Source organism: Anolis sagrei, chromosome 6 (genome assembly GCF_037176765.1).
Source record: "Anolis sagrei isolate rAnoSag1 chromosome 6, rAnoSag1.mat, whole genome shotgun sequence".
NCBI lineage: Eukaryota > Metazoa > Chordata > Lepidosauria > Squamata > Dactyloidae > Anolis > Anolis sagrei.
This window is the reverse complement of record NC_090026.1, coordinates 9,538,500-9,562,867: the sequence shown is the minus strand read 5'-3', so window position 1 is coordinate 9,562,867 and position 24,368 is coordinate 9,538,500. Positions and strand designations below refer to the sequence as shown.

The 24,368-nt window shown below is 44.7% G+C and overlaps 1 protein-coding gene across 7 annotated transcripts; it reads right to left on the bottom strand.

Annotated features, from left to right (window-relative positions):
* Positions 1–3,273: 3,273 nt before the first annotated feature.
* Positions 3,274–21,657, bottom strand: RBM23 (RNA binding motif protein 23). 7 transcript variants are annotated; one of them, XM_067469754.1, is made up of 16 exons: positions 21,493–21,656; positions 15,095–15,223; positions 14,915–14,995; positions 13,238–13,285; positions 13,026–13,099; positions 12,888–12,938; positions 12,259–12,438; positions 11,683–11,736; positions 11,450–11,567; positions 9,873–10,025; positions 9,282–9,419; positions 9,128–9,193; positions 8,827–9,037; positions 7,092–7,190; positions 6,117–6,201; positions 3,274–4,125 (listed from the first exon to the last, which is right to left on the bottom strand). In XM_067469754.1, the coding sequence occupies exons 2-16, from the start codon at positions 15,128–15,130 to the stop codon at positions 4,122–4,124; spliced, it is 1,398 nt and encodes a 465-aa protein (XP_067325855.1). In that variant the 5' UTR covers positions 15,131–15,223; positions 21,493–21,656; the 3' UTR covers positions 3,274–4,121. The 7 variants fall into 7 exon arrangements, with proteins under 7 accessions (XP_067325855.1, XP_060636027.1, XP_060636022.1 ...); XM_060780044.2 differs by having other exon boundaries at positions 7,092–7,193; positions 21,493–21,655; XM_060780039.2 differs by lacking the exon at positions 21,493–21,656 and adding an exon at positions 21,215–21,285 and having other exon boundaries at positions 7,092–7,193.
* Between the last annotated feature and the right edge of the window lie 2,711 nt (positions 21,658–24,368).

Below are 24,368 nucleotides of genomic sequence, written 5' to 3'. Positions count from 1 at the left end.
ATATTTGGAAGGCCATCATACTTGGACAACGAAGGATCACCTAAGTAATTAAACTTCTAAGACTCTTGAGTCCCTTTCACATAGATTGTTTTCTTGTTGGGATCCAACATAAAGAACTGGGACAACGAATGATGACTTGGTGACATGAGGTTCTGGATTCTCAGGAAAAGCCCAAAGCTTGGAAGTGGGAAAGATACACGAGGGAGGTGTCAGGGGAGCCGAATTTGCTGACAGGTCTACATGGAGAGCCATCTGCTGCTCAGGCTGGAGATGCACCTGGGATTCACCGTGAAAAGCAGACAAGTGTGAAAACTCCTCGCACGAAGAGCAGAGGCGGCAAAATCAAGTGGGGGTGGGGGATGAGGGAACTGCACGAAGAAGAGGGCTGTGTGCTCCCCCCCCCCATCATCGCCAATGTGTCAGGATAGCTGCAAGCAAAACCAACGTGAAGATTGGGATTCTCATACCACACGGAGATGACATATGAAATCCAAGGGGAAAAATATCTCTCCCACGTCATGTCACAAGACCAATCTAGCGATAGACCTTTGGAGAGCTGCTTGTACTCCAAAAGGCATTCTGTGCATGGTCAGAGGCATTGCAATGCAAACTTAAATGGGGAAGGATGGAAACGGAAATTGGCCTGTACTCCAAAAGGCACTCTATACATGCTCAGAGGCATTGCAATGCAAATGTAAATGCGGAAGAATGGAAAAGGAGATTGGCTTGTACGCCAAAAGGCACTCCGTGCATGCTCAGAGCCATTGCAGTGCAAACTTAAATGGGGAAGAATGGGAAAGGCACTCTGTGTATGGTCAGAGGCATTACAATGCAAACTTAGGGAAGAATGGAAAAGGAGATCTGCCTGTACTCCAAAAGGAACTCTGTACATACTCAGAGGCATTGCAATGCAAACTTAAATGGGGAAGAATGAAAAAGGAGCTCTGCCTGTAGCCAAAAGGAACCCTGTGTATGCTCAGAGGCATTGCAATGCAAACTTAGATGGGGAGGGACCGGTCTGAGTCCCTCAAGAGAGGTGAGAAGGTCGGTATACAAAATTTTTAAATAAATAAATAAATAAGAAAGAATGGAAAAGGAGATCGGCCTGTACTCCAAAAGGCACTCTGTGCATGCTCAGAGGCATTGCAATGCAAACTTAAATGGGGATGAAAAAGGAGCTCTGTCTGTACTTCAAAAGACACTTTGTGTATGGTCAGAGGCATTGCAATGCAAACTTAAATGGGGAAGAATGAAAAAGGAGCTCTGCCTGTAGCCAAAAGGAACTCTGTGCATGCTCAGAGGCATTGCAATGCAAACTTAAATGGGGAAGAATGGAAAAGGAGATCGGCCTGTATTCCAAAGGGCACTCTGTGCATGCTCAGAGGCATTTCAATGCAAACTTAAATGGCGACAAATGGAAAAGGAGATTAGCTTGTTCTCCAAAAGGAATTATGTGCATGCTCAGAGGCATTGCAATGGAAACTTAAATGGGGAAGAATGAAAAAGGAGGGCGGGGCAGGGACATGTGAATGGGAAACCGAGAGGTGGTGGCTCAGCATTTGCAGGAGTCTGTTTTTTGGCTTTACTCCTGTGGCTACCCGTTTGGGATTAGAAATTGCAAAGATAAGCAAATAATCTATAATCACACCAATGGTTAGGAGATATAGGGGGAGAAAATGACCCATTCCCCACTTAACACTCTGCATTTGCCAACCCTCTATACAAACAAAAGGAAATAGCCCCGCCCCCCCTCCAGAAGCCCAGGACAGGCTGTGGGCCCAGATGCCATTCTCCGTCCGCGAATGCTCTCTCATTCCCAAACAAGATTACCAGAGAACGTTGGCTGCCGTGTGAAGGGAAGCTAATGGAAAGCCCGTGGGTGGGGTAACCCAAGTGTTGGGGCTCTTCTCTGCCACAAGACAAGATTGGGAGGCTGGCCAAACTCAGAAGCTGCCTTTGAGTCATGAGAATGGCAGCAAGAAGGAAGCCAGTCTTGAAACAGCAAGCTGTTGCACCAGTGCTATAATAAAACTAGAATAGTTCATGCCAGGCACCCAGTCCAGAAAACCGTTTACATCTTTGCATCTTAAATCCTGAATTCCAAACCAATGGACCGTGAGAAGACTGCTAATAATGTGCTACAAAAATAGAATTAAATCCTCCTACAAGTGTAGTATACCGACACCACAAACCTCAGGAGGCATCATGCTTGAATTCCCTCATTCCAGCATGCATTGTTCAAAACTTCCATGGTGAGAATTCTGCCGAGATCTGGCCTTCTCCATCGCTCTCAAAGAAAAAAACAACAATGGGTTGTTGTAGGTTTTTTTGGGCTATATGGCCATATTCTAGAGGCATTCTCTCCTGATGTTTCTCCTGCATCTATGGCAAGCATCTTCAGAGGTAGTGAGGATGCATCCCTGAGGATGCTTGCCATAGATGCAGGCGAAACGTCAAGAGAGAATGCTTCTGGAACATGGCCATATAGCCCGAAAAAACCTACAACAACCCAGTAATCCCAGCCATGAAAGCCTTCGACAATACAAAAAAAAAACCCCAAAACAATTCTAGCATTGGCTCATTCTTACACTTTATGAATTTAGGGAGTGGACTAACAACACAAAGAGCATCAGAAAATTTAAGTTTTGGGTGCTTGTTTATTTCTAACATCCATGGATTCTTTTCCTTTTTACCAGCTAATGGAGGAATTTCCCATAATCTGTACCACCATTTTGGTAAAGGTGGGAAGGAGCCATTTTATTCCTCACTACCTGTCTTTCAACTGTTGTTAAGAAGTCTGGTGGTGCAGTGGGTTAAACCACTGAGCTGCTGAACTTCCTCACTGAAAGGCTGCCAGTTTGAATCCAGAGAGCGGGGTGAGCTCCCGCTCTTAGCCCCGCTTCTGCCAACCTAGCAGTTAAAAAACATGCAAATGTGAGTAGATCAATAGGTACTGCTTCTGCGGGAAGGTAACGGCACTTCATGCAGTCATGTTGGCCACATGACCTTGGAAGTGTCCAAGGACAATGCCGGTGCTACGGCTAAGAAACTGAGATGACCACCACCCCTCAGAGTCAGACAAGGTACTGCTTCTGCGGGAAGGTAATGGCACTTCATGCAGTCATGTTGGCCACAAGACCTTGGAGGTGTCTACGGACAATGCCGGCTCTTCAGCTTAGAAAAGGAGATGAGCACCAACCTCAGAGTGAGACACAACTGGACTTGATGTCAGGGGGAACTTTTACCTTTACCAAATGAGACAAGATACCTGGCTACATTTGGTGACTTTTATTATTCATTTATAAGCAAAAAAAGAAAAAAGAAAGAAACAAAATTGAGAGAGATAAAAAGAAAAACCAAAATACATCTTTGAAAGTTGAGAATGGGGGGGGGGGGGGGGGAGGAAGGAGAAGAGGTGGTCGAAGGGACTCCGAGGGAAGGTGCGGTGGAAAAATGGGAACACCAAGAACAGGATACAGACCCAAGAAAAAGGAGGGATGTGGGGAAAGGAATGGGGTGACATTCCCACACTGTATGCAACCTCTTTACAGATGGGGAGGGGGTAACAAAACACTGCTTGGGAAGGAATGGGGCGTCCCTCCCCCGGACCAGAGCTCCCAATCCAATGCTGGCTCAGAAGACTTCCTTCTATGTACAGCGCACAGACTCCTCCTGCGATGGAGCCCCTTCCGAAAGCCGTCCAGCAAAGAACCCACAGAGAGCAGAGGGTGGGAAAGAGGAATGGCAAATGTACATCCTGACACGGCAGCCCCGTCAGGCTCTGGCCAGAAGGAAACAAAATTATATAAGAGATGCTGAAATCCCACATCAGGGGGGAATGGGTCCCCCGGTCCCTCTGAGGCTCCCACGCGGGGGTGAACGTGGCCCTTCCGATTATGATTCCAGAACCAAGGGGGAGAACAAAGACCCCTCCCCAGCAACTGGTGGGAGGGAAACCAGAGTAAATCAGTTTGTGTTAAGAAGGTCCCCCAGGAAGAGGGTCCCTTCACAGTCCGTCCCCCTGCCTTGGATCCAATGAGGGTGGTGAGGTGATGGCATGGAGATGACAATCCCCCTCCTGGCTCCGCGGGAGAGGAAGGGCAGGGGGGAACCAGGTGGCGTTACCTGCAACGTTAAAAGAAATGGGGAGAGACAAGGGTTAGGAAAGGAAGGCAACCACTTTCCAGCCTAAACCTTCCCACACAAGCAGACACACAACTCTATCCACACCTCTAGTTTGGAATAGCAGCATCCATTTCAGTCTCTGCTTAGAACGCTCTAATCCAAAAAGTTGCAGCGAGAAGGCCAGATATGTTTCTTAGCTTCAAATTATTGATGTCGCCTGAAAACCGAACCCTGCTCCTCTTACATAACAGTCTCAAATATGCTACAGGTTTCTTAACTTTTTATGAAGAAACAGACTAGCTTGGATAGTTCTTTGAATAACATCAACTTTCCACATTTGCAGGTTTTACTTTTATGGATCTGGTTACTAGGTTCTCTTTAAGAATCTCTAGATCCTCCAGTATGCTCTGTCTGGAAACTGATCACAGAAAATGTGCTGAAAGATCTGGGGAGAACACTTCTTTAGGCCTTTGAGGTCCTCCAGTATGATTATAGGACAGATATGGCCAGACCCAGACCCAGGGGTCAGGTGCGGCCCCTTGGGCTCTTTTCTCAGACCCTCCTCTCTCTCATCATCCTAGCCTTCCTTCCTTCTCTCCCTCTTTCTCCTTACCTTCCAGCCTTTCGTCCGTCCCTCCTCTCTGCCCTTCCTACTTTCTTTTGACGCTTCCTTACCTCCCTCTTTCTCCCTCCCTCCTTCCATTTTGTCTCTCCTTCCTTGCTTCCACCTTTCCTTTCTTCCTCCCTCCCTTCTCTTTCTCCTTCCTTCCACACCTCCTCCTTTCTCCCTCCCTCCTTTCCTTCCACCCTTTCATTCGTCCTTCCTTCCTCCCTTCCCTCCCTCTTTCTCCTTCCTTCCATTCCCTTCCATCTTTTCGTCCTTCCTTCCATTTTGTCTTTTCTTCCTTATTTCTTTCCTTCCTCCTTCCCTTCCTTACCTGCCTTTCTCCTTCAATCCTTCTCTTCCACCCTTTTGTCCTTCCTTCCCTTTCTCCTTCTTTCCTTCCATTTTGTCTCTCCTCCCTGACTTCCACCTTTCCTTTCTTCCTCCCTTCCTTCTCTCTTTCTCCTTCCCTTCCTTTCACGCCTCTTTCTTTCTCCCTCCCTCCTTTCCTTCCACCCTTTCGTCCTTCCTTCCCCCTTTCCTTCCTTCCATTCACTTCCACCTTTTCATCCTTCGTTCCTTCTCTTTTGTCTTTTCTTTCTCCTTCCTTTCCTTCCTCCTTCCATTCCTTACCTCCCTCTTTCTCCTTCCATCCTTCCCTTCCTCCCTTTTGTCATTCCTTCCTTCTCTGTTCCCTTACTCCATCCCTTCCTTCCATCACCAGGTAGCCAGTCCTCTTAGCAGGGAGCACTAGTTAGAAAGTTTGCCCATGCCAGTTATAGGGTCAATTCTAGACAGAAGCTGACAACATAGTTGTGCCAGAGGATCTAGAGATTCCTGTAGAGGTATCCTCTCAGGTTAAAAAAGAAGTATTTTTAATAATGATAATAATCATAATAAACAACTTTATTTATATCCTGCCTCCATCTCCCTAAAAGGGTCTCAGGGCGGCTTACAAGGCACTGCAAGTGCAGTATAAACATAAACAGTACATGAGTATAAAACAGTATCACATAAAAGTTATAAACAGCTACTACCAACACATAAAATACACAAATTAAAAACACATTAATTCCACACACACACACCCCCAATGTGGGAGTTTTGGAGTAAATGCAGAGGGCTACTGTAGGCTGATCATTTAGGAAGAGACTATCAACAATACAAATTTGTGGACATTTGTCTCATGTAAAGTCAAAGGGTGGGCTGAAAGAACAGCTTCAGAAGTCGAGACGATGTGGGGAACGGCTAGGAGATTTGCAAATTAATTTAGATGACCACTTGCAAGCCTTTACTTTTAAACACCAGACATAATAAACAATTTTACTAGAAAGCACGTGTTGCTTGTTTCCTCTATCTACCAAGTTTCTGTGATTCAGACACTCACATTGTTTGGGGAGTGAAGAGACCCGAAAGCTGGAAGCACTGAGAGGCCAAGGTCTGCGAAGCCAAGTTCAGTGCTGGGCTGAGAGCTGTGGGCAGAAAAAGAAAAGGCGTATTGTAGGATTTTAAAAAGAAATACTACTAAAACAAAACTGAAGACCTGACCAAGGACATTACATATACTTCTTAGCAAAGACTGCAAAAAGCAAAGAATCCCAAGGAAAGCACCCCCCCTCCAAAAAAAAATCCATTATCCTGAGTGCAGTTGCAGGATGTATGGTTTGCATACAGGACACTACATGTTTCATCCCAACTTAAAAAGTGGTGTTTAACCAGCAGAGTCTAGAGGGGAAAATCTTTCATGAAACACAGGGTTTTTCTTTTGTTCGGCTTCAGATGCAATCCAGTTGGCACTGTATTATTGGGCTATATGTGAAAATGGCAAATTTATTTATTTATTCACAACATTTATATGCTGCCCTTCTCACCCCGAAGGGGACTCAGAGCAGCTTACAAGTTATATGTAAATATATTATTAGTATAGCATAATATTAGTAAAATACATTCCCATAATTGTACTATGACATTATACTGTAATATTATTAGTAATATTACATGTAGTATAGTATAAATTAGCAATATTACATATGATATAAAATATATAATTATTATATTGTATTACTATTATATTGTAATACATTATAACATTATCAATATATTAGCACAGCACAATATTAGTATTATATATTACTATATTGTACTATACCACTATACTGTAATATTATTAGTAATATTACATATAATATAAAATATATAATTCTTGTATTGTATTATTAATTCTCTCAATAGAAAAGATTAGTGTGGGTTTCTCAGGGCTGGAACCCATGTTGTGCATACAATCTTTTCATCATGCGAAGTCTCATCTGGGACATTCGCAAACAATTCCCTCCAATCCAAACTGGCCCCTTTCTCCTCCTACCTGTCAGGGCTGCTGGGTTCAATGCTCCCAGGGGGATCGCTCCGTTGAGTTGTAGGGCAGCCTGAGCTGCAGCTGTGGTCGAAAGGGGGAGTCCAGAACCTGCTGGAATGGGGGGGGGGGGGGGGGGACAAGACAAATTAGCACAGGTGATACTTTTGACCTATCCTATATAGACACTCATGTATATGTCAAAAATTTTAGTAAACAATTCAACACCCAAAACCTGAGTTGGCATATCAACAGGTCGGAACCATCTCTAGGGGTTTTCTCTTGGATGCTCCCTTGAGAATCAAGATCTAAGGACGTGGCTCTATTGCAGGCCAGGCTGATGTCTACTAGCAGCAGTGCCTTGCTGGCAAATGCTGCCATTCAGTAACTCCCTTCCTACCCTTTGTCTACATGCCATTTACATGCTTCCTCTGGGTGGTTTTATTATACTGACTGTTATTTTTCCCAGAATTTTAAAATTTACAGTTGCTTCTTGAGGAATTGCAAACTTCCTTGTTCATTAAATGAAACCGAATTCAAAATGGAGCACAATTTAAAACCATCTTAACGGATTAGAGAGAGATGATTGGCCAAAAATCACAAAATGAAGTTCAACAGGGAAAAATGCAAGATACTCCACTTAGGCAGAAAAAAAGGAAATGCAAAGATACAGAATGGCTCGACAGTAGTACGTGTGAAAAAGATCTTGGGCGTACTTGTGGACAGGAAGGTGAACATGACCCAACAATGCGATGCGGCAGCTAAAAAAGCCAACGGGATTGTGGCCCGCATCAATAGGAGCCTAGTGTTTAGATCCAGGGAAGTCTAGCTACCCCTCTGTTCTGCCTTGGTCAGACCACACCTGGAATCACAGTGTGTCCAATTCAGGGCACCGCAATTTATGGGAGATGCTGACTCTAAGCTAGATTGTGTCTAGAGGAAGGCGACTCAAAGGATAAAGGGTCTGGAGAACATGCACTATGAGGAGCGGCTTAAAAAGCTGGGCATGTTTGGCTTGCAGAGAGAAGACTGAGAGGAGACATGACGAGGCCCATGGATCAAGATGTGTGAGGAAGTCAAAAGGAGGAGGAAACAGGCTTGTTTTCTGCCGCTCTAGAGGCTAGGATGCAGAACAATGACTTCAAACTACAGGAAAGGAGATTCCATCTGAACATGAGGAAGAACTTCCTAACTGTGAGAGCTGTTCAGTAGTGGAACTCTCTGTCCCAGACTGTGGTGGAGGCTCCTTCTTTGGAGGCTTTATAACAGAGGCTGGGTGGCTATCTGTCAGGGGTGCTTTGAATGTGATTTTTCTGCTTCTTGGCAGAATGGGGTTCAACTGGATGGCCCATGAGGTCTCTTAATACACTAGGATTCTATGATCCTACTAGCTGTTCCCTGCCACGCATTGCTGTGGCCCAGTCTGTGAAAATGTGTTTTGTGTGTATATATATTTGTGTATATGTGCAATGTATTTTTTTAATTTTTGGCTTTTTAAGTCATTTCCGCTGTTTTTTCCAGTGTTTTTATAAGTGATGGTCACTCATTGGCCTAATAGAGGTACTGTGTTCAAATTTGGTGCTGATTTGCCCAGTGGTTTTTGAGTTATGTTAATCCCACAAACGAACATTACATTTTTATTCATATAGATGTAACAATGAGTCACTTCAGAGAAAAGTTCCCACAGATATAATGCGAGGAGTCTTTTCCAGCTTTCCCTTCCTTCAGCTTCTATCAGGACACCCACCTTCTGCCAGTTTGGCCATGAGCTGCAGCTGGGAGCCAGTGGCGCCAAGATTCAGGCCAGATCGGTCGGGTTCGTCAGCTCCATCAGGGAAGGTGATATCGGTGGTGCCATCCAGGCGTTCAGTGACTTGCCCCACCCGCATGGGCCGTCCGGCCAATTCGAAACCGTTCAGTTGCTCTAGGGCACGCCGGGCGCATTCTGCCTCTGAGAACTGAGGGACAAAGATTTCATGTCCTCAATCAGTTATGCAATTTAAGAGGAAAGTATTAAAGACACCCCCCTGACCTCTTCCAATACATACTGTGATGAAGCCGTAGCCCTTGGACTGCCCAGTATCCTGGTCACGCATCAGAACAATGCTGTCAATCTGCAGGCAGAGGAAAAGAGCCCAAAGGTTAAAACTCCGGAGGCTCCCATGCTCACCCCACCATTTATTTCTCTTGGTGAACCCCAACCTTGCCAAAGGGCTCAAAGATCCCTCGCAGCATCTCTTTGGTGATGTTGCAGTGAAGGGAGCCAACGTAGAGCCTCATGGGACCCCCGCTGCCTTTCTGAAGGTTGTTTGCCATTGCAGCTAGTCGGTTCTTTTCCGCCTAAAGCCACAGATACAGAGGGAAAAGCAGAGAGATTAGGGTCAATCATTATTGTATGGCAACTAATTAAAAAGTTATTATTTCAAAAATTATTCACCTTAATTGAAGACATTTAAGAAGTCAAAACAAAACAGCCATAATCCAGAGAAGCCAACTTATGCATTTTGAAACCCATTTTCTTTTCCTAATATAAATGTGTGGGCAGATAAATATATACAGGTACGTATTTTTAATCCTAAGATTTAATGTTACATGGTTTGCGTTCCTTCCCTAAAACCCAGCTTCCATTTTTTCTCAATATGCCCATGTCTACATTGCTTTCAATCCTATCTCACACAACTACCTCAAGCCAACACCCTTCCTGCCTGAAACCTACTCTTCTTAGTACACCCCCTTTCCTTACCCCCTCCCTGGACCCCCATATAGCAAGACAGTTTATATGCTGACTCTTACCTGGGAGGCCTGGACAATGATGGGCACGCCAAGGAGACGCTGCCCTGTCAGCCCAATGGCCAATGGGACTGACTGGATCTCACAGAACTCCACATAGGCAATGCCCTTGGATCGGCGGGAGTTTCGGTCAGAGATGATCCGCACATCACGCACCTGCCAAAGGGGAGAAGGCACACCAAGTAAATGACGGGGCAGCTAGAGGAGCTAGTTAACAGCAGAATGCTAATACTTGTTCCTGATCAGAGGTAACACAATGAACGGAACATACAAGTGAAATCAGAAATCTAAGTCTGAAGGAGTAAAGTAGGGACAGGAAACCTGTAACTCTCCACTTGTTTCTTTACTAAAAACCATCTCTGAATGTAGGCAATACCAGTTGGAAAAGGATGTAAGCCACCACCCTGCAATTTCTGGAAGCCCACTAGTCACCCACCTTGGGGGTGCTTTGAATGCAATTTTCCTGCTTCTTGGCAGAATGGGGTTGGGCGGGATGGCCCACGGGGTCTCTTCCAACTCTAGGATTCTAAGATAGGTACAGTCCAGTCGTGTCTGACTGTGGGGGTTGGTGCTCATCTCCATTTCTAAGCCAAAGAGCTGGCGTTGTCCATAGACACCTCCAAGGCCATGTGGCCAGCATGACTGCATGGAGCGCCATTACCTTCTCGCCAGAGCGGTACCTATTGATCTACTCACATTTGCATGTTTTCAAACTGCTAGGATAACTAGGCAAAAGGCAAATCTGGAGGGAGAGAGGCCATACTGAGGATTCTCAGGTGGCCTTTGAACTACATCTTCTAGGGCAGTGGTTCTCAACCTGGGGTCCCCAGATGTTTTTGGCCTACAACTCCCAGAAATCTCAGCCAGTTTATCAGCTGTTGGGTTTTCTGGGAGTTGTAGGCCAAAAACATCTGGGGACCCCAGGTTGAGAACCACTGTTCTAGGGTATTCTTTCCTGAATTGGCCTGACATGGCCCTTTGCTAGTCACATCACAACTAGGCTAATGCAATATGCTCTACAGATGGCTACCCTTGCTGAGTTTCCAGGAGGTTCAACTGATAAAAATATAGCAGGGTGCTGACTGAGTTACACTATTAGGATCCTAGCACTCCTAGAGGATTTCCATTTGCTTTGTTTGGGAGTTGGGTTTTAACCCTCTGCAAAGTCTGGGGCCTGTTCATCCAAAGGAGCTGCCTGATTCGTTATAAGCCTCCCTTTCTGTTAAGTAAGATCTTCAGGAGAGGCCGTCTTGAACATACCATTACCTGTGGAGACCCACTTGACCGCCACGGGTAGAGGGTTTTCTCCTGTCTTGTTCCCAGACTGTGGAATGCACTCCCCTTGGAGCGGTGGATCAGGCCCCACTCTCGCTGCCTTTAGGAAGGGTGTGAAGATGCATCTTTTCAATTTGGCCTTGCAAACTGTTTGGTTTATTATAACGACTTTTAATGGCATTACTGTTTTAATTGCTTTAAAGATGCTTTTTAAGCCGCCTTGAAAGCTTTTTCATTAATCTAATTAATTTTGGTGGGACGGCTGGATAAAAAACACAACACAGCAATGCACCGACAAACGTTACCTTGCCAACGGCAGAGAAAAAGTCCTCAAGGTCACGTGGGCGAATACGGGCAGCCAACTGCATGCAGAAGACTGTGCGGGCATCGCGCTCTTCTGGGCTCAAGCTGCCTAAGGGCTCTCTGTGGGAGACAGAAGGGGTTACTCAGGTGGAAAGAGAGCTTAAACCTGGGAAAAGGCACATAACGTTGCTTTGGTCAAACAAATAACCACTCCCAAGCTAATGAGAACACTTACCGGAGGGGGCTCTTCTCTCTGTAGAGGGGGCTCTTGCTGTGTCCAAAGCGCCGCCTATTGAGGAAGGGAAGCAATATAAATCAGCCCTTTTCAACTTTGCACAACATGCCTTAGCCACCAAACAAATTCAAGGATGGGGGGAGGGGGATAACAGGAGAGAAAGCTTCTTGAACATGGCCGAACAGTGCAAAAAACTCACAGCAACCCAGAAAACTATACTATGTAGATTCCACCTCTCTCATCAACCCAGAGTATGGAACATAGGGGCAAAACATCCCACTTCAATTCTGGCACAATACAGTAGTACAGTGGTTCTCAGTCTGGGGTCCCCAGATATTTTTGGCCTTCAACTCCCTGAAATCCTAACAGCTGGTAAACTGGCTGGGATTTCTGGGAGTTGTAGGCCAAAAACATCTGGGGACCCCAGGTTGAGAACCACTGCAGTAGTACTGTCAGAAAACCATGGAAGACAAGACCTAAAGTCAACTGTTTCTGACTAAAGCCAAAATGAATTATTTCATCTCAGGTAACACCTGCTAACTGCCAATATAGTCTCGTGACCCGTGTGTCCCTTACCCAGGGGGTGGGGGGCTGCGATAGCGCACTCTCTCATCCCGTCGGCGCTCTCTGCTGCGGGACCTGCTGCCTCGCCTCCGATCCCGGCTGCGGCTCCTGTGGCGGCTTCTGCTCCGATGACGGCTGCGGCGATCCCGGCTGCGGCTGCGCCTACGATGGCGGTCTCGGTCCCGGCTGCGGCTAGAAAAGAGCCAGAGAATGAGATTCTTCAGATGGTATCCAAAAAACTCGTTTAGGTTTTGTATATACATTATATACATAGCCCGTAAGTGATTTTACATTATTTTAATAATTCTGTACACAGAACAAAAATTATATACGTTGATCCACCAGAAAAATCAAGGGTGTCACTATTTCAGTCAGCCATGTGAGCAATTTTGCATTTTGGGGGATTTCAAATTTTGGAATTCCAAATAGAAAATGCCCAGTGCCTGTTTACTAAATGTTATGAGGCCAGTTTTCCCCAACTTTGGTGCACTCTAAGGATGCTGAGACTACAACTCCCATATGCCCAAACCCAGGAACCTCCCTTGCTTTCTCCGCCCATCCTTCTCTCAAGATTCAACCATTATCTGCCCTAAGTCCCCTCGGGGAGATAGGGCAGAATATAAATAAAGTTTTATTATTACCTGTGTCTGTGGTCACGGCTCCTGCTCCGACTCTTGCTCCGCTTCTTTTTGCTGCAACCAGAAAGGAAAGAGATGAGGAGAGGGCGATGGGAGGAAAAGAAGAAAGAGAGGGTTGAAAGAAGCCCCACCCCAACTCACCTACTGCTTTCTCCACTGCTGCTGGGGGCACTGTCTTTCTTTGTTTCCTTTCCTTGCTGCTCCTCCTGAGGTGGCTGAGAAAAAAAAGGAGGGCTCAGAGGAAAAGAGGCTCAGAATGCTAGTTTCCCCCACAGCCACCCCCTTCTTTTCCTAAAGATCAATCTGTGTCCTGTTCCCCAGTTCCACCACTCCCGATCGCTTTCATACGTTACCTGTGCTGTGGGGGGATCGGCTGGTGATTTTGAGGGTCCTGGCTGGGCCTGGAGCAAACACAGGAGGGGTGGGCCCAGCAGGAAAGGTTCACTGAGACACACAGGGAGAGGGGACATACACACATACACTCCGCACCCCCAGCCCATTCAGACCAAAGAAAACCCCAACCAATGACCCGATTCTCTCTGATCATCCACTACAGTGCAGTGCATGTAAGGGAGATGGGAAAATTATGGGAAGGACAATTCAAAAGACAACTCTAATAGCAAAGTTTATATTGACCATAATATGAAGAGTAAAGCAGCCGGTTTTTCTACTTTCTTGTAAAGAAAAATGTTCTTAAAATCTCATCTTTTATATCTCGGATGAAGCAACAGCTAGGTTCGAGTAATGAAGGCACCTTGCAGTAGCAAATATAAAAACCTACGTCGTTCAATATGCAACGGAAGGGCCACAGTGCCATCTACAGGTCGAATCCAGGGCTCCTTCACAGGAAGATTATCCACTTAGAGGAGTTTTAAAGGCATCCCAAAATCGTTAATTCTTAAAATTGTGTACTTTCAGAGGTACTTCTGCATAAGGTGAGTAGTGTTAGGTTGAGAAATACGATGGCACTGAAACCACTGCATGACAGGTGGGAAAAAGCCTCAGTAACATTCCAGTGTGTTGGTGCATATTTAGAAAAACTATTCATAACATTGGAATGTTATGAATGGTTTTACTAAATATGCACCCACACACATAAAGCAAGGCTGTTTTCTAAATGATTTTTGGGACTTTTTTTCTTTTTAAATACAGTTAATCAAACCTGGTTATACACGTTTTTGAACTAGATGCTATTTTGTCATCTTAAAAATCCCACTGTAAAAAAAGCGGAGTTTCAGCCATTGTACAGCATTCTTAAAATACAAGTGAGTGCTCCCCTACTATTAAAGAATGGTCTTTGAGACACATTGATTTGGAAAACATTCTTTCTAATTTTTTAAAAGATTAAATCAGAACTAGTAAAATATCACAAATACAAATATATATTCTCAAGCAGATAATTTTACCTTAATATGGAAATGCATGGTTGTTGTTGTTGTTTTTTTTTTGTTGCTTTTTTTAGGTTATTGTTTTGTATTTTGTTTACAACTCCAGGACTTCATACAGAATATTCTGCCGTGAACACAAGTCTAAATGGGTTTAAGTGAACCATACAAGAGCAAAAGAGAAAGCTTTTCACTGGGAAATGGCACACAGTGCTTGTGTTTCCATAAACAGGTTACAAATAGAATTTGCTTCCAAATAAATTTAGTCCAGAATGTCTGTAGAGCAGCCCACTTAGGGAACAATTAACATATATGCACAAAACATACTTTATATTGTTGCAGTGTTTGGATTTATGCTGGTAAGAGGGGGAGACAATGGCTCAGAAATTGACACATTCTTCGAGTAATGTGAAGGGAACAAGGAACTATGACAAGTAACTAGAAAATATTTTGATCAATTTCTTCATGGGAAATTCTCTCTGGAGCTCTATTTTTCTCTAGTGAAGGCCAGATTTTTTTGTTAAGAGGCCAAATTCCCAGGTTTCCATAAAAGATACTGGATTTTTATGCTCATCATATTTTGGCTGCATGGCTGAAACTTTTCACACAGGTTAGGCGCTGTCGTTTCAGAATTCTAATCCTCACCTCTTCTTTCTTGTAAGGTGCCTCTAGCATGGCCTCTATGACAATGTCAAAGTCGTCCGCAGCCATGCCGTCTTCGTGGCCCTGAAAAGAGGAAGAAAAGGAAAAAAAATGTTGAAACCAGGTATTCTACCTTCCCAAAAGCAAAAAAAGAAAAAAAAGCGCCTGACGGTGGTTACTCACTGGGTCCTGGGATGGATGGGGGAACGCCGGATCCATGGCTGGCCCAAACAGGTGGGCTCCCCACCACCCCGAGATGCAGGGGCTGCTAGTGAAGATGGGTGTCAGGCAGGAGAAGAATTTGATCACAGCCTGGAGGAGATGGAGGCATGAGTGAAATTGAGAAGCAGGCAGAGTAGGAGGGGGGTTAGACTGTAGATGTTGCTTGGCTACAAATGCATTCTAAATCCCAGAACAAAGCCTGTTCTAGAGCTCTGCTGGAAACCAACTGAAGCCCAACCACCGACCTCTGGGATTCTGGAACAGCCAAACACAAGCATACAAGCTCCTTTGTCTGCCAGCTTCCCACAAACTGCCCTGTCCTCTATCTTCTATCCTAGAGAAAACTCTTTTATATTCAAGAGATCCTATTACTCACCGGGCCTACAAGCCACATCACCTCTGGGGACTTAACACGCTAAAACATCCCTCAGAGTCCAGAACAGAGGTACTCAAATCTCTTTCACTAGACTACAGTATGCCTCCTAGATGTCTTTGAAAAATACTGTTCATGATTTGCTTTGATCAGAAACCACATTGGAATCCCAGGTGCTGTATGCTTTATTTCAAAAGAAGGAACAAGCAAATCCATCTCTTGCATATTCATTCCTAAGAAAACCCTACAAAAAGGGGTCACCAACTTGAATGCACATACGCAACATGCATTTAGTAGCAATAGGAGTCCTTAACAAAGCAAATGAAACCTTCTTAAGAAAGACTAGCCAGATAGTATTGGTTTTAGATTTTGTCCTGGGAAATCATCTTAAAACTTTTAAAACACTGGCCTTCTTCCACCCTCACTCTACCCATGTGAGCCATTAGCAGTCCCCTCTTACACAACAAAGAATGTGGAAACCCTACCCATGATCCCATGTATGCTCCATGTGCTCTGGTTTGAAAACTGATATATCATACAAACATTGGCAATAGAAGGACCAAAACTGGGAATCTCTTGTTTCCTGGCTAAAATCAGCAGCCAATTAGCTAGTCAAGGAATTGGGACAAGAAAAAGAAGCCTTTGTGGTCAAAATCAATGTATATTCCCTTCCCTTTTGAAACGTTCTCTGTTAGAACACTTTCAAATGCTACAATACTAGACCCCTGTAGCTGAAAGGAACAAATGCTATGCTCCCCCCCCCCACAACCCACTCTCCCGCCCTCATGAACCACTGCAATAGGCAGATGTCAAAATAGGATCAAGCAGTCTAAAGGTTAAGAAGAAGCTGGTTATTTGGGATAAGAATGATTAATACCATTTGCACACTGCCACAAAGATGCATGGATAGCAAGACATTGCTAGTGAACACATGGGAGTTTTATGAACTGTTTACATTGGTATTCCCACGTGGACATATAACAAGGAAATATTTACAATGCTCCTAAACAAAAGCTATCAAGCAGTGCCACATTTTATAAAAAGGCTGTCTCTAAGCAATTAATTTTACCACTTTTCAGAAGTTCCTACTACCTCTAGCTTTGAGTCTCCAATAAAAGGAATGGGCAACCAAACAGCCCTTATTTCAGAACAGCAACATAAAATTTCTTGGGGCACAGCAGGAACCCTAACTAAGTAATCTCTTTCCACCTTTCAGTGATTTATTCAGACAGAAAGAATTATGGAGAAGGTTGCACAAGGGACTTCTTGACCTCTCTTGAAATTGTTCCTAAGAGTTTTATAATAAGACATGAAAGGGCACACATTATACTGGAGACAAGCATCAGGACACCAAAGAGCCAGATATAGCTTGCACAAATGTCTCATGCGTAAGCTTATTACCTTCAAGTCACCTGTTGACTTATGGCAACCTGATGTATTTCTTAACATAGGCAAGGAATGCTCAAAGATGGTTTTGTCAGTGCCTTTCTCTGAAATAGAGCTTACAGCATCTGAAATTCTTTGGTAGTGTCCCACCCAAATATTAACCAAGGTTGGCCCTGTTAGGTTCCAAAATCAGATGGGATGCAGTGCCTTTAGAATATTCAAGCCATTAGTTCATTAATCCTATAGGTTCTCAAAGAAAAGTCTTTTCAGAATCCTCAAATATAGGGTTTTACCCTTACGCTTTTATCTGCTTAAATAAACCAGATGATAGAAAAATGTCAAAAGCCATGCAACTTAAGAGCACATGAAGATTTGCTTAGGTTATGAGTTCTTTTGACACAAATGGCCTTTTGAAATCTCCCAGCCTTAGCAAGATCTCATAATCCAGGATAAAGCTGTATTCTGATGCAGCAAGACCTGTTGTATTTGGTAATTAGCATTCCAGACCAAATATAGATATTGATCTTCTTGCTACAGTACCACTTTCATGCCTAGTTATAAACTTTAGGACACTACAGACAGGAGCTAGCAGGCACTGGAGTCAGATAGCTATCAAAACCAGAAGACAGGATCCAACTAAACAATGCTGCAAAACATCACATTTTAGAGGGGGAAAAAGAAAGTCAGTGGCTCTTCAAAGTTTTTTTGGAACTACGTTTTCCCTCAAGTTCAACACCACCTGGAGGGTCAAAGAATCCGTAACCTAAAGATCAAAATACATTCAAAGCCTGTAACAATCTTGCCATGTTAAGACTTTACTCCTTTCCCAACAACTCTAAATTCTAGATGAGCATTTTTCTCTGCTCAAATCAATTAACTACAGTTGCAAAGTTTCTGTGCTTACATGCACCATGCAAGTATCTCTCCCAAATGCCTGGAGGTGTCCTTAACACTGAAACAAACATTCAACTTCAACTTCCTCAACTGTTTACTAGACTTTGATCAGGGAAGTCACATGGGCCCATTCCGTGCCTTATGCTGTTCTGACTAGTAGGCCTTAGGGCCCAAACTGGGAAAAAGAAGGCATATACATTAAATAAATAACTAGGATCACAATACCAGTCAGACATTTTCATAGCAGGCAGTGTAGTCCCAACAAATCAGAGTAGTCTCTGATAAAGGAAGTCTCCCTAAAATAAGGTCTCAGTTCCACATTTTTCCTAATATAAACCCAGGAGCCTTATGAACTCCTATCTAACCAAGCCCAAAGACCACATCTCCAGAGAACTCTACCCTTCCCAAACAAGCTTCTTACACAATTCTTTCCCGATTCCAAATTACTGAGTTCGGCCTCCATATCCATGGATTATGTACTAATGGATTCAACCACTCATGGTTTGAAAATATTGCCAACAAAGATCCACAGTGAGTCCTGGAACCAAACCACTGGATACCAAGAGTCCTTCAATGTATTTTGTTCTTTCCATGGGTCTCTCAATGCACAATGAGGGTCCAGTACTACCCCTCACTATCTACACAACCCAACCAAAAAAAAATAATCTTGATGTCTTGGTTTTTAGGCCTGTTCCTGGGGTTATTTGGGGTGCTGCTTCATAAAATTGCATTGGATAGACTGCATCAGTTCGTTTCTTAGATATGCTTATTATGGTTTTCTATGGGGAGAGGATGACTGGTATATGATATGTTTTGAATCTCAAAACCTAGATGGGGGAAACTGGTGAATTTTGGGAATCAACCAGTCAAATATACCCAGAAACAGATCTAACATTTGAGGCACCAAAATGTGTGTTGGCCAGTGTTATTTTATATATTATTAAAATTTTATATATTTAATTATATTCTGCTTTCCTCTCTCAAATCACTCAAAGCAGTTTAAAAAACGCTAAAAACAAAACAAATTACAACTGAAAAGCTACAGAGTAAATTGAGTGGGAACCATGTAGAATTTGGATGAAAACCAGACCAGTCTAACAGTTGACTTTGTTTTTTGAAAACAAGCTTTATGGATCTTAGGGCTGAACATAAATGCCTGAAATAGGCTTTGAAATTATATGAGAAATGCCTGGTGACATCTCAGGGCCCTTCCACACAGCCCTATATCCCAGAATATCAAAGCAGAAAATCCCACAATGTTTGCTTTGAACTGGGTTATCTGAGTCCACACTCAGATAATGTGGGATTTTCTGCATTAAAATTCTGGGATAGAGGGCTGTGTGGAAGGGCCCTCATTATCACACATTATGTGGGCTCGGATAACCCAGTTCAAAGCAAATATTGTGAGATTTTCTGCCTTGATATTCTGGGATATAGGGCTGTGTGGAAGGGCCCAAGGATTCTTCTTGAGAGGAATAATGTTTTCCTACCAAGAAAAAAGTGATAAATAATTATATGAAAGAAATTGCAGGGAGCTAGGATTTCATGGGCCTGAACACAATAGGAAAGGCAGCTTTGTTTTGTGCTTTGGCCTGCAAGCTTTTTTTCTCCAAAGGAAGTAAACAGAGGGCCCTTCCACACAGCCATATAACCCAAAATATCAAGGAAGATAATCCACAATATCTGCTTTGAAATGGGTTATCCGAGACCACACTGCCAAATAACCCAGTTATTTAATGTTGTTCAAAATGTATATGGCTCTACACTGATCATCTAATGCAGTTAAACAGTGTTACATGGTAGTGTAGATTTAGACATAGACTACTCTTTTCTTCACCGTCACAATTTTAGCTAAATCATATGGTTTTCTAAAGCTAATACAGAGTGAGTATCCCTTATCTGAAATTCCTGCAGACCAGAAGTGTACTTAGAACAGGGGTCCTCAAACTTTTAAAACAGAGGGCCAGGTCATAGTCCCCAAAATTGTTGGAGGGCCAGATTACAATTTGAAAAAAGCACGAATGAATTCCTATGTACACTGCACATATCTTATTTGTAGTGCAAAAACACTTTAAAACAATACACGAATTAAAACAAAAAACAATTTTAGCAAATATAAACTTCTTAGTATTTCAGTGGGATGTGGGGCTGCTTTTGGCTGATGAGACAGGATGTTGTTGTTATTGTGTAGTTTCAGACTTAGATTGACCCTGAGTGAGGGCCGGGTAAATTACCTTGGAGGGCCACATCCAGCCCCCGGGCCTTAGTTTGAGGACCCCTGACTTAGAATATCCCCCACAAAAAAATTAAAGCATAAACATGAAACTTTTAAATATACACATTGCCTAAAGGTCGTTTTATACCCAGTTCAATAACCCAGCTCAAAGCAGAGAATGTGGGATTTTCTACAGCTGTGTGGAAGGGATCCGAGCATAAACTTGTAACTTCTAAATATATACATATTGCCTAAAGGTCATTTTATACCCAATTCAAAGCAGAGAATGTGGGATTTTCTACAGCGGTGTGGAAGGTATCTGAGCATAAACTTGTAACTTTTAAATATATACACATTGCCTAAATGTCATTTTATACCCAGCTCAAAGCAGAGAATGTGGGATTTTCTACAGTGGTGTGGAAGGGATCTGAACATAAACTTGTAACTTTTAAATATATACACCTTGCCTAAAGGTGTATATATTTAATTGGGTATATTTATACCCAGTTCAATAACCCAGCTCAAAGCAGAGAATGTGGGGTTTTCTACAGCTGTGTAGAAGGGATCTGAGCATAAACTTGTAACTTTTAAACATATACACCTTGCCTAAAGGTCATTTATACCCAGTTCAAAGCAAAGAATGTGGGATTTTCTACAGCTGTGTGGAAGGGATAATAACCCAGTTCAAAGCAGAAAATGTGGGATTTTCTAGGGATCTGAGCCACCGAGGAAAGGAGGACAAAACTGGGGCCTAAAGAGGGAGATGCCATCTTGATCTTGGCGGCCAAGGAGGCCTCTCGCGTGGGTTTCTCTCCCAATCGTCGTCACGTTGGAAGCAGCAATGGAGTCCCCCACGTTTTACCCCATCCCTGCCATTTTGTTTGTGGTTAGGCTCCTGGATCTCCTCGCCAAAGTATAATAATAATAACCCTTGCACGTTTTACCCCATCCCTGCCATTTTGTTTGGTTAGGCGCCTGGATCTTCTCGCCTTGCATGACAAAACAACACATTCACATACACAACAAGGAAGGAAGGAAAGAAAGAAGGTAGGCCATCTTCCCCCTCCCATTCTCCCATTCCCCGCCATGTTCAATCTCCAAGGCACCATCTTGTTACCTGGCTTCAAACCCATTAGAGGATAAGAAAAAAAAACCAACAACACACCTCCCTGAAGGGAAATTATTCCGGTCAGGAGGCGATTATGACGCCTACCTGGTCTCCTTGGCTCTCCTCCTCCCTTCCCTCCCTCCTTTACAACAGCAGAGGGAGGGGGCGCTGAAAAGAGAAGAGACAAGGAAGCGCGAAACCACGCCCCCTTATCCCAAAGCTCCGCCCCCTCGGCGCATCGCTCTTCCAAAGCCCGCGCTCCCCCCCTCCGCTGTAAAAAAAAGTATCTGAGAACATTCGAATCCCCTCGCGGTGACGTCATCACCGCGGCCATGACGCACCGCCATTACCGCTCGGTCACTTATCTCCTTCATCACACTCACCCGCCTCCCGCTTCCTTTCGGCAGCCTTTCTCAGCCCGCCTCGGCTTCGGGCCTTCGCGTCCCCGCTTCAGAAGCGGCAGCCAACAGCAGCCGTAGCGGTCCCAGCGACCCTAAGATGGCGGCCTCCCTTCTCCTTCCCCCTCCCTTCGCCTTCTTTTCCGTGAGGGCTGTACTGCGCATGCGGGAAGGGCCTCCGCTGTGCTGATTGGCCGAGCGGGGAAGAGGGCGGGGGAAAGCCAGACGTGTGGATTGGAAAGCCAGGCGGTGATTGGTTCGGCGTCCACGTCGTTCAACTCCGAGGTTCTCTTTCTCCCTCTGCAGATGACCCAAATGATAAAAGACGGAGGCGGGCTCTGCTGATATCTGATTGGACGATCCAATCGAGGGACTTTAAAGCCGTCTATTGATTGGGTGAGAGAAGAGAAAGCCTAAAGCAGGTATTTGCTACAGCGATTATTATTGGCTGACGTTGAGGAAGCGTCGTCTTCGCTACAGCTGATGTTGAGGATGCGTCTCAACCAAGCTGTACTTCTTTTTGTCACACAATGCAAACGAAATTCTGATTGGTTGAAGCTCTGATTGTTGTGGATAGCTTAACGTTTTGTCACACAATGCAAACGAAATTCTGATTGGTTGAATCTCTGATTGCTACGTTCGGTGAGGCGGGACTAAGCGTCTCAACCAAACGGTACTTCTTTTTGTCACACAATGCAAACCAATTTCTGATTGGTTGAAGCTCTGATTGTTGTGCACGACTTTACATTCGGTGAGGCGGGACTAAGCGTCTTCTCTTTTGTCACACAATGCAAACGGAGCTCTGATTGGTTGACTTGTTGTTGTGGTGTTGTTGTTGAGAAAAAGGCTTTTTTTTTCCATCTCCGAGGCGAGAGGGCGAAGGTCACCGCGCGCTGTTCCCATGGCAACAGCAGACAGGCTCTTCCTACTGCTAGGCCAGACTTGCTCTCGCAGGAACCAATCGCTGGCAGATAAAGAAGAGGCCTAGCAGCCGCTTAAGCGGCTGAGGGGGAAAAGGAAGGGGCCTGAGGCTGTGAGGAATGGTGGGAGTTGGAGTCCAAAACACATGGAAGGCCAGAGTTTTTCCTTCCCTGTTACAGAGGCTGGCCAGCCAACCATAAACACTTCAATCTCTTCTGAAGGTTGAGTTTGGCACTATGGATGAAAAGTCTGAGAGACCCCTCAGTGTGAGAAGGCCTCAGTGGGTAAAAGGCCTCAGTGTGAGGTAGACCTCGGTATGAGTAAGCTTGGTGTGAGAAGCTTAAGCAGCTGAGGGGGGAAAGGAAGGTGTCTGAGGCTGAGGAATGGTGGGAGTTGGAGTCCAAAACACTTGGAGGACCAGACTTTGTCCTTGCCTGTTACAGAGGCTGGCCAGCCAACCATAAACATTTCAATCTCTTCTGAAGGTTGAGTTTGGCCTCAGTGTGAGGTAGACCTCAGTGTTAGTAGGCCTTGGTATGAGTAAGCTTGGTGTGAGAAGCTTAAGCAACTCAGGGGGAAAAGGAATCTCTTCTGAAGGTTGAGTTTGGCACTATGGATGAAAAGTCTGAGACAACCCTCAGTGTGAGAAGACCTCAGTGGGTATAAGACCTCAGTGTGATGTAAGCCTCAGTGTTAGTAGGCCTCGGTATGAGTAAGCTTGGTGTGAGAAGCTTAAGCGGCTGAGGGGGGAAAGGAAGGGGCCTGAGGCTGTGAGGAATGGTGGGAGTTGGAGTCCAAAACGCCTAGAGGGCCAGAGTTTGTCCTTCCCTGTTACAGAGGCTGGTCAGCCAGCCATAAACACTTCAATCTCTTCTGAAGGTTGAGTTTGGCACTAAGGATGAAAAGTCTCAGAGAACCCTCAGTGTGAGAAGGCCTCAGTGGGTAAAAGGCCTCAGTGTGAGATAGGCCTCGGTATGAGTAAGCTTGGTGTGAGAAGCTTAAGCGACTGAGGGGGAAAAGGAAGGGGCCTGAGGCTGTGAGGAATAGTGGGAGTTGGGAGTCCGAAACACTCAGAGGGTCAGAGTTTGTCCTTGCCTGTTACAGAGGCTGGTCAGCCAGCCATAAACACTTCAATATCTTCTGAAGGTTGAGTTTGGCACTATGGATGAAAATATGGATGAAAGGTCTGAGAGAACCCTCAGTGTGAGAAGGCCTCAGTGGGTAAAAAGCCTCAGTGTGAGGTAGACCTCAGTGTAAGGTAGGCCTCTGTGTGAGTAAGCCTGGTGTGAGAAGCTTAAGTGGCTGAGGGGGAAAAGGAAGGGGCCTGAGGCTGTGAAGAATGGTGGGAGTTGGAGTCCAAAACACCTGGAGGGCCAGAGTTTGTCATTCCCTGTTACAGAGGCTGGCCAGCTAGCCATAAAAATGTTAATCTCTTCTGAAGGTTGAGTTTGGCACTAAGGATGAAAAGTCTGAGAGAATCTTCAGTGTGAGAAAGCCTCAGTGGGTAAAAGGCCTTAGTGGTAGGTAGACCTCAGTGTTAGTAGGCCTCAGTATGAGTCACCTTGGTGTGAGAAGCTTAAGCAGCTGAGGGGGAAAAGGAAGGGGCCTGAGGCTGTGAGGAATGGTGGGAGTTGGAGTCCAAAACGCCTGAAGGGCCGAAGTTTGTCCTTGCCTGTTACAGAGGCTGGCCAGCCAGCCATAAACACTTCAATCTCTTCTGAAGGTTGAGTTTGGCAGTATGGATGAAAGGTCTGAGAGAACCCTCAGTGTGAGAAGGCCTTAGTGTGAGGTAGACCTCAGTGTTAGTAGGCCTTGGTATGAGTAAGCTTGGTTAAGAAGCTTAAGTGGCTGAGGGGAGGAAAGGAAGGGGCCTGAGGCTGTGAGGAATGGTGGGAGTTGGAGTCCAAAACGTCTGAAGGGCCTAAGTTTGCCCAGGCCTG

What these genes read in the sequence shown, in the direction of transcription:
- RBM23 (XM_060780044.2), bottom strand. Translation starts at nt 15,130, where the DNA reads ATGGATCCGGCGTTCCCCCATCCATCCCAGGACCCA. An exon ending in AGCAGTGGAGAAAGCAGTAG is followed by an intron (nt 12,939 to 13,025) that starts GTGAGTTGGGGT and finishes TTCTGGTTGCAG; the next exon opens with CAAAAAGAAGCGGAGCAAGA. An exon ending in CGCAGCCCCCCACCCCCTGG is followed by an intron (nt 11,737 to 12,258) that starts GTAAGGGACACA and finishes CTTCCTCAATAG; the next exon opens with GCGGCGCTTTGGACACAGCA.